The sequence below is a fragment of the Manis pentadactyla genome, chromosome 13 (assembly GCF_030020395.1).
Source record: "Manis pentadactyla isolate mManPen7 chromosome 13, mManPen7.hap1, whole genome shotgun sequence".
NCBI classification, from domain to species: Eukaryota; Metazoa; Chordata; class Mammalia; order Pholidota; family Manidae; genus Manis; species Manis pentadactyla.
This window is the reverse complement of record NC_080031.1, coordinates 1766896-1777083: the sequence shown is the minus strand read 5'-3', so window position 1 is coordinate 1777083 and position 10188 is coordinate 1766896. Positions and strand designations below refer to the sequence as shown.

At 46.5% G+C, this 10188-nt stretch overlaps 1 protein-coding gene across 8 annotated transcripts in view; it reads left to right on the top strand.

Annotated features, from left to right (window-relative positions):
* The first annotated feature begins 567 nt into the window (after window positions 1–567).
* Window positions 568–10188, top strand: part of USP28 (ubiquitin specific peptidase 28) — a 55896-nt gene continuing 46275 nt past the window's right edge. For all 8 annotated transcript variants that reach the window (XR_008993185.1, XM_057490301.1, XM_057490306.1 and 5 more), the window contains exon 1: window positions 568–700. Coding sequence is in view for 7 of the 8 variants with exons in the window: in XM_057490301.1 (XP_057346284.1) it covers window positions 644–700 (57 nt within the window). In the remaining variant the exon portion in view is untranslated. The remainder of the gene's footprint in view (window positions 701–10188) is intronic.

Below are 10188 nucleotides of genomic sequence, written 5' to 3'. Positions count from 1 at the left end.
GTGAGTACTTACGATATCCATTAAATTGTTGAAAATGCAACCAACTGGGGGCACTTAGCTTTCAGTGCGTTACCTTAAGCATCTGGCCCAAACTTAACGAAGTACTACAAAATTCTAGTCTGAACTCCAGAAAGTCTAAAACGGGACATCTTGGCAATCGCCACGGCCAGGTGGCCGTTGGGGCGCCACGCTGGGCACCGGCGAGCCGAGGTTCCGGCCGCCCGGCCCGCTCCTCCCCGGCCTGGCCGGCCCGCGGTCCGCATCGCCAGCCTCCGGAGCAGCCACGGGGCCGGAGGAGCTTCCGCTGGGCGGCCCCAGACAGGTTCCCAAATGGCAGCAGCTTCCGCTCGCCTGCGCGGAGCTCTGAGCCAGCGGGGCGGCCAACGAAGGAGCAGGTTGCGAGGCCGGGGGTCGCGCCGCAAAACCACCTGCCGGGCGCCGGCCCACGTGACGCAACCGCCCCGGGCGGTGACTGCGACCGTTAGGCGGGGCGGGGCCGGGCTCACGTGGCCGGCGCGCGCGCGGCACGCAGGCCGGGGGCGGGGCCCGGGGGCTGAGTTTCGGGCGCGGAGGCGGTGCCGAGCGGGGCGGGGCCTCCTGGGGAGCCGCTGGGCCGGCGGCGGCGCGGTGCGGCGCCTCGGCCATGACTGCAGAGCTGCAGCAGGACGACGCGGCCGCAGCCGCCGACCGCCGCGGCTCGGTAGGCGGCGGAGCCGGGGAGGGGCGGCGGGCAGGGCCTCGGGGCCGGCCTGCGGACGGACCGGGCGGGCGGCCGCCGGGGGCCGCCGGCCGGGCCGCGGGGCAAACTCGGGAAGGGCGGCCGCGCTGGTGTGGCTGCTGTTTATTTTTAAGCCCGCCTGAGGGCTGCTGTCCTGGCGGCCGGGGTGGACCGAGGTCGCCTGGCCGAGACCGGCCCGCACACCTCGCGGGCTCCCCCGCGCCGCCCCTGGCAGCGGCCCCCGGGCCCTGCGCTCGGCGCTCCTGGGCGCGGGGACGCGGGCTGCGGCCGGGCCCTCCGGCTGTCGGCCGCGGGGATGGCGGTCAGCGCGCGGGGCCGGGGCCGCGAGCCCCTGAGGAAGCCCCCGGGTGCCCCGGGACGTTAGCGCCAACGCCGCTCCGGCCCCCGAGCTCTGCGCGCTGTCCAGGCACGGTGGGAGCCCTGGGCCGAGGGTGCGAAGGCGTGTGGAAGTGAGGAATTCCCTAAAATATTCACAAGGCGAGGCTGTTGTACCGCCGCGTGAGAAGCCTTTCTGCCTTTGTGTTCGTTTCACGCCCCCCGGAGTCCCGTAGTGTCCAAGGTGAACGCTCTTCCTTCTTAAACTCCTGTACTGAGAGAGGACCGCCAGGTCCTGGGTCCGAAATGCCAGTGCGGGGCGGGTGTGCTGATTCTCACGGAACACTGCTGGGGGTGGGGTGGGGTGGGGGGTCCGCAGATGCCCGCCCGAGCCCCAGCCAGGGTCTCCTCTGGGGTCAGATACCAGTTCTGTTCGTTTCTAGGACTGTGCCCTTAAGAACAGGTGGGTTCTTAGTTTTGAGGCAGTCGTCTATCAGCCATCTTCGTTAGAGAAGATATTTTAAGGGACAGCAAGTCATGTCTAAATTTGTCGGGGCTCCGTCAGTTGAGACCACGTGCCTGTTCATCAGCGGCATCTTCATTCACCTCCGCCGCAGTGCCTCAGACAGCGGCCACTATCTCAGCTCCCTGCGAGTTTGCGAGGTGTTTGACGAGCGCCTGTCTGTAGTCGTGGCTATTTTTGGTAAGCGTGGAGCTCCGGCGCCTGTGGCTGGCCGCAGTGCCCCGATTCCTGGCCACCAGCAGAGTGATGGCATCCTCTGTTCTTCCAGTGATCGGCCCAGACGGAAGGACGATAAGCCTGGAATGCCTGATAATACTTGCCCTTTTTGTTTTTTGCGCATGTAAATGTTGGCTGGCTAGGTTGAAGGAGTCTTCTCTGGGGAAAGTACCTTTCACATCTCAACAGGAAAGGTTTAATAACTTCTTCCTCTTGCTGAGTTTCGCGTTAGAATTCTCTGGACCATTCTGCATTTCCCCTCAAGAGTCTTTATTTGTTGTGGTTGAGAAGAGCTGTCCTCTCCTGACACTCAAGCTGTTTAAAACTTAGAATGCGTCCCTTACTGGTAAGTTGTGCACGCGACAGACAGAAGCCTTTATAGCCTCCCAAGGATGTTTGTGAGAAAAGTGTACTACTCTTGAAATAGGTTCTCAGTAGGAATCCAGATCTAAAAGAGGACACTCTGTGATATGGCTGAATCCCTCAGATTGCAGACTGATATTCAGATATCTGAAGAGAGAATTTACAGTTTCCTGTATTTTAATCAATTATTGACTTGGATAAAAACCAGCAGCACCTTTACTGTTATTGTAGGAAAAACAACTTGAACTCGGGTTAATTCTTATAAACCTGTCATCCTTGGCAGCTACATTAAGGTTCATCACACATTCCTTTTGCTGAGACCTTATGAAAACTGACCGTTTCAGCGAAAACTCAGTGTCTGTTTTGTTTTCTTTTGATTCATTGGCTCTCCATTCCCATTTACCTCATCTCATTAGTTGTGGTTTTGGAGCTTCAGTCCTTGAGTGCTGGCCCTGCTCCCACAGCTCACGTGCCTCACACCGTGAGCACACCACTTGTGAAACAGACAAGGAATGCCTTGCATGCAGGGTCTTTCCATGTGTTTTGTTTCATTAAAGAACTTTAAACCAATAGCCCAGTGAAGCAGATGTTTTTCAAGGAAAGTAATGGTGCTGGTAATAGTATAACATTATTTGAGCATGTCTTGTATGCCAGACCCTGTGCTCAGAACTCAACATATGTCAGTACCTAGGACAACTCCATGAAGTTTTCTTATGAGGCTTATACTTGTTAAGTAATTTGCCCACGGTCACCCAGCTGGTCAGTGGTACAGCCGGGATTGAACCCAGGCAGTCCTGACTTCCAGAGCCCAAGATATCCCTGGTCTTAGTTGATGGACCCATTGTCTTGGGTCAGAACACATTACTGACTAGAACTCTCACAGTGTTTCAAACTTTCGGACCTCCCTGCACTCTTTCTGAATAGATAACCTTCTTTTCTGCTTGACTGAGCTTGCTGATATCTAAGGAGAGCTATCTATCTTGGGTTTTTTGTTGTCATTTTGTTCTTTCCTCTTCAGCAGCTTTTAGTGGAAGAGGTACCTTTTTCTCCTTCCTTCAGTCTTTAGCAATGACTGTACATGGGTGGTGCCTGGAGTGCCATTTGCGTGTCTCCTGGGGGAGGATGCTACTGGCATCTAGTGGGTGGAAGCTGGGGATCCTGCCTGACATTCTGCAGTGCACAGGTCAGCCCCCAAAGCCGAGTTGTCTGCCCAAATGTCAGTAGCACTGAGCTTGGGAAACTCCGACCTGGATTATGACTGTTCTCACTGTCCTGAATTGTTTCATGTCTCCATTGTCACAGCCCAATCCCCAGACACCTTTACTGTCTTCTTGTTTGCGACTCAGATATGGTCCGCGGCCGACAGCATCTGCACCACCTGGAGCTGGTGAAAAGTGGAGAAATTTGGGCGTACAAGCTTGTATTGCTTTTCCAGCTGATTGTGTACACCCCTTCCCAGTTACGTTCACTGACTTCATGGTGATAGCTTGAAATTGCCACGGTGGGAGTATTTACACCAAGGAAATAAGCAAGTTCTACAAAAAGGTTCACACTCTGTTTGGGCTCCACTGTAGACCTGCTGAATGAGGAAGTGCCTTTTGACAAGATCCTTGGGTGATAAAGCAGCTCTGCCTGCTTCTTGGCTTTCTCATTTTCTGTTCAGCTCTGCCCAGGTTCCCAGTCCTCACACTCAGTAACAACAAAACCCTCTTCCCCCCACCCAGCGGTTTGCGTGGGGTTTTTGAATCCACCTGCTTGTTTTCTGAAGTGTTATTTTGATGGTATAATTCAGCTCATGTAGAAAACTTGGAAAACTCAAACTTGGGCACGATTAGCTCTTGGCTGATAGAGGCACCACCCCAGACTGAGGCAGGTGGTTCCCCAGTTCTGCCGCAGAGCCCCAGGTGGCAGCAGTCGCTTCTGCAAAAGTTCACTTAGGAGGTGGCTGTGGGGTCTTGGCTCCAGCAAGAAGAGGGTTGATTGCCCAGAGGCCTGCCGAGAGGCTGACCAAGTGGCAGAAGGTCAGGTTGTTGGGCAGTGAGTGGTTCTGTGTGATCAGTGTACTCCCAGCTGCCCAGCGAGCTCCTTGCCCACAGCCAGCTTTCAGGTTTTGCCCGTAGCGAATGACATGCATCCCTCAGAGGTTACCGGGACCACGCCCCTCTGGTCAAATTAGTGGCCTCCCAGTAGTGACCCTTTACTGTTATTCACCCTTAGTTACCCATGTGTCCACCTGAGTCCCATTTTCAGACTTGTGTCTGTGATGATTCCTCAGTGTCACTTTCTGTTGATACTTGATTTGGCATTTGATTTTATCATTATTTATTATCAGCTCTTATGCTTTTTCCAAAAAAACTTCCCGTGTATGTTTTTTAATCATTTGCCATAGCCTCATCAAAGACACAAGTACCATAGTTGGTCCTCACTTCTGAGTTGGCTATATCATTTTACAACTTTTCTTATGAAAATTCGCCCTGGAAAAGATACTTGAATTTTTCTAATACAACCTTCTTCATCTTGCAAATGCAGAAACAGCTTAGGGACTTGATTCACCCTTGTCACACAGCCTGAGGCAGAGCCCTGGCCCCAGGCTGCAGTTCTGTGTAGTGTCCCGTTAGTGCCTTACTGCCTGAGCGCTCTGGGTTGGGGGCCCGCGGTTCCCTGGGCCTTCCACCTTTCTTCTCTTTTACAGCTGACTTGTTTGCCTTGGCTGTTAACTGCTTCCAAATTGGCCTTTGTAAGCCTGAGTTGCAAATGACTCATTGAGCAGCCCTGCTTGCACACCAGCCCGCTTGGTTATAGAAATTGCTGCATAGCTACTTTTCCACACTCATTCTGCTAGGCAGCAGGTGTATATGTGTAATAATAACACCTGCCATGTGCCGGTTGCTGCCTGAATCAGTTTTCTGTACATTTTTAGTATTTACAAAAACCCTGCAAGGTATAAATTATTATGTCTTATTACTGATGAGGAAACTCAGATATGAATGTAGCTTATAAGAACCTAATAAGAAATACTAAACCAAAATCTGTTTGCCTCCATATTGCAGATGAGAAATGTGGCTTATTCAAGATTAAATTCTAAGTAGCAGAGCTGGGACTTCAAGCCATTGACTTTCCACTACTGCAATGCATGCCTTTCTAAAACTAAGCTCTGATTTCCATGGGACCATTTATGAAACACATTAATATGTGTTCTCACTGAATCTGTATAGCAACCACATGAAGTAGGATTTAGTGTTTGGGAAGCAGAATTTGCAAAGTGACACAGCTGGTAAGTGATAAAACCAAAACCGTAGCTGGGGAAATTTTCTCCTAGGATATCAGTATTTTTGCTACTACCTCTAGATGAGTTTTGCTGGACAGGCAGGTCATAATATTTTACATTTACAAAGCATTTTCTCATTTTACTAACAATTCCTATATGCATTACTACTGATTAGTTGCACCAGTGCTGTAAGCTTATGGTATACTTTATTTTCTAAATGTAGAAATTGATGCTCACGAAAGTTGAGATTTTCCCAGAGGCTACTGTGTGATGGAATCTGGTCTGCATAGCACTATTTCCATCATCTACACTCTCTCCATAAAAAGGGAAGTCAGAACACCGGAGTACAAAGCCAAACTGAAGATCTGCTATGAATAGGTGCTAGCGGGGTGCTACATGTTGTAGTCAGTTTCAACTTGAGATGTTTTAAAAAAGTATTTCCTTCTTCCAGTATTCCTGAGAAATGAGTATATTCCTAGTATCCTCTCTCTTATGAGTCTTGTGTGTGTGTATGCATGTGTGTGAGGGTACATGTGCAAGTGCAATTTTTATTCAATTGAGGTAAAACTAATAATATATAAAATTAACTAATTTAAGTGTGTAGTTTAGTGACATTTAGTATATTCACAATACTGAGCAACCACCACCTCCATCTAGTTCCAGAACATTTTTAAAAACCCTCACAAAGCCTGTGTCCACTCAGCAGTTACTTCCCTGTTCCTTCTTCACCACAGTCCCTGGCAACATCAGTCTGCTTTCTGTCTGCATTTACCTGTCCTGGATATTTATATAATTAGAATAATAAAATGTGACCTTTGTATCTGGCTTCCTCCATTTAGTATAATATTTTCAAGGTTCATCCAAATTGTAGCATTTGTCAGGCCTTTATTCCTTCTAATGACTGAGTAATGTCCACTCTGTGTGTCTAATTACCTTTTCCATTTTCCCATTGGTGGACATTTGTGTTGTACCCATTGTGTTGGCTGTTATGAATAGTGTTGCTGTGAACAATCATGTACAAGTATTTGAGTACCTGTTTCCAGTTCTTCTGGGTATTTTCCTGGAAGTGGAATTGCTGGGTCATATGGTGATTCTATATTTAGCCGTTTGAGGAACTGCCAGACTTTTCCACAGCAGCTGCACCGTTTTACATCCCCAGCAGCATGCACAGGATTCCAATTTTCTATGTCCTTGCCAAACACTTGTTATTTTCCATTTTTTGTTGTTTTATAATGGCCATCATGTATGTGAAGTGCTGTCTCATTATAGTTTTGATTTGCAGTTTCCTAATGGTTAATGTTAAGCATTGTTGATATGCTTATTGGCCATTTCTATATTTTCTTTGGAAAAATGTCTGTTCAAGTCCTTTGCCCATTTTTTAATTGGGTTTGTTTGAATTGTAAGTTTTAATATAATCTGGATACTAGACCCTCTGTTATCAGACTTATGATTTGAACATATTTTCTCCTATCTTGTTGTCCTTTCACTTTCTTGGTAATATCCTTTGATACAGTTTTTTATTTTGATGAGATCCTGCTTACCTGTGTGCTTTTGGTATTATATCAGAGAATCCATTACCAAATCCAAGATCATGAAGCTATACCTCTGTTTTATTCTAAGAATTTTATAGTTTTAGTTCTTAAAAGTTAGGTTGTTGATCCATTTTGAGTTAGTTTTTGTGTATTGTGTGACATAGGAGTCCTACCTCGTTCTTTTGCATGTGTGTATCTCTAGTTTTTCCAGCACCATTTTTTGATTTTATGAGACTGTTTCTTCCCATCAAATGGTCTTGGCACCTTTGTTGAAAATCAGTTACCATGGATGTAGAAGTTTTCCTAGATTCTCAATTCTAATTCATTTGTCTGTTTATCTGTCTGCCAGTATTATACTCTCATGATTACTGTAGCTTTTTAGTAAATTTTGAAATTGAGGAGTCTTCCAACTTTAGTCATTTTCAATATTGTTTTGCCCATCTATGATCCACTGAAATTCTGAATGAATTTGAGGATCAGCTTCTCCATTTACACAGAAAAGGCCATTGGAATTTCGATGGGGAGTACAGTGGGTGTGGAGATCACTTTGGGTAGTAGTGCCCGTCTTAACAGTATTGTCTTTGTGATGGGTAGTTTTTGTGTCCACCTGACTGGGCTAGGAGGTGCCCAGACATTTGGTCAAACATTATTATAGGTATGTCCTTGATGGTGCTTCTGGATGAGATTAATATTTGAATCGGTAGAGTGAATAAAAGCAGATTGCCCTCCCTAATGCCTGGGGGCCTCATCCAACAAATTGAAGACCTGAGTAGAACAAAAAAGTCTGAGTAAGAGGAAACTTCACTGCCTTGACTGCTGAGCTGGACACTGGTCTTCTGCCCTCAGCCTGGAATTTATACCGTCTCAGCTGTCCTGGGGCTTCAGCTTGCCAGCTGCAGATCTTGGGAATTCTCAGCCTTCATAATTGCAAGAGCCAATTCCTTAAGACAAATTACTTTACCCACCCCCACCCCGAAATTAGGAATATGGGGTTCCTTTACAGAAACACACATACACCATGGGCTCTTTTCTCTGGAGAACCCTCCCTGACTAATCGTCTTTCCACTCATGAGCCTGAATGTCTTTCCATTTATTTAGGTTTCATTTAGCTTCTTTTGCAGTATTTCGTACTTTTCAGTGTCCAAGTCTTTTCACCTCTTTGGTTAAATTTATTCCTAGGTGTTTTATTCTTTTGGATATTATTGTAAGTAGAACTTTTAATTCCCTTTTCAGATTGTTCCTTGCTGCTGTGTAGAAATACAAGTGATTTTTGCATGTTGATCTTGTACCGTATGACTTTGCTGAGTTTACCAGCTGTAGCAACTTTTTTGTAGATTCTTTGGGATTTTATATATAATGTCATCTGTGAATAGGGAGTTTTAATTTGGATATGGATAGAACTTTTTTCTTTCTTAATTGCTCTAGCTAGAATTTACAGTATAGTGTAGAATCGCATTGGTGAAAGTGGGCATCCTTATCTTGTTGATTTTAGGAGGGAAGCTTTCAGTCTTTCACTATTTAGTATAATGTTAGCTGTGAGGTTTTTTAAATAAAGGCCCTTTAGCATGTTGAGAAAATTCCATTCTATTCCTAGTTTTCTGGTTGTTTTTGTTATGAAAAGGTGTTAGATTTTGTTGTGAGAAGCACACTCACTGGTCCAAATTCAATAAGTGGACACGGAGACAAAAGAGAACAGCGGAGCGAGGCTTTAATGACGGACTTGCAAGATGGGGTGTCTGGTGGGCAGGCACACCTGGGGAGTTTGGCACCAATTTATCTCCTAGTGCGCGCATCCCTCCCCTGGCTCCTCATTGGCTGAGTACTACAGGGTTCACAGTCTTACCTGAACCGTTATATCTTTCCTTTACATCTCTTATTCTTATTGGTAGGTTTAAAAAACTCAAACAGGTATCGCCAGGCCCTTATCAATTCCCCCACCCCCACTCTCAGCCCGGGCAGCTTCCACCATGTGGCCCTTTGTTCATACCTTACTGTTAAAATGTTTAAACATCCTAGTGGGAATAAATCACATTTAGGTTTTATACCCTTTCCTAACAGTTCACCCCTCTTTTTATTCAAGAATTTCTGATTTTATTCCCAGTAATGTATTTTAATTTACACTTGGTCCTTTCTCAAATTTCTCTAATCTTGTTTATGGCTGCCTCTATAAGCTTTTGAGTCAAGTCTCTCACACAAGGGATGATACAGCATCTACAGCAGTTAAAACTCTCGCAACTATAACAAGGAGTGTCAAAACAGAGGCAAGCATACCTTTGTATTTTTTTTTAACTATCTTTCCAACCAGTCTGCAAAAGGGTCACTGATGTCAGTTTTCAGCTAATTCATTACCTAAAGTGGTGAGTCCCTGTCGGGCTTTAGTAACAGTACCATCAGGGGCAGTATTATTTGGGATAAAAGTACAATATTTTCCTCCTAACATAACACAGACTCCTTTTTCTGCTAACATATGCTATTCTGTTTTCTCAGGCCATCCTGCTGGTAGCAACTAGTTGACTAGCTACTCCTTGAAGAGCATCCCTAGTAAAGTTAATGATCTATGTTTTTGTTGATGGTGAAGCACCAAAATAGTGCTGACTCAAATCTTGCAGCTATTTGATTTATAGCTTTAAATTCATCAGGGACTCCTATTGAGTTAATGTATACATTTGACTTATATGAACATTTTTTTTCATTGGGTGTGGAGAGAAATGCCAGGGTAAATGGAATGACCAATTGGACTAAAGCACAAGTCCCAGTCCAGGTGGGTGGCAACGAGTAGCGCAGGTTCCCCTTTCTACAGTACCATCAAACATCCGCTCGGGGGATGCATAATTTTGAGAAGTTGCCCTCTTTAGAGACATTTAGGACATGGGTACAAGTCAGTAGTTCCCCACAGGAGTTTTGAAACCTTCCCCTTGCCTAGAGAGGCATGAGGAGTGATTAATCTTCCTTATAGAAAAAGGGGATTGCCCTTGGATCTGACTTCTTTAGTGCATGAAAGAGTAAAGACAAGCCCTTGCAAGTCTCATTTCCCCAAGCGTCCTTGTCCTGGTACAGGGCCAACATTATTGCAGTTCATCTCAGTGGGGTCTGTGTCCCAGCCTAGAGGGAACGGGACCACCTGAGCTTCTGGGTCAAGTCCTGAATGCTTTCTCATCTGGTCCCTGAGTCTCTTATGAAAATGCAGTTGGGGTTTCTTCCTTTTCCCATTGGACTTCAAACACCTTAGAAA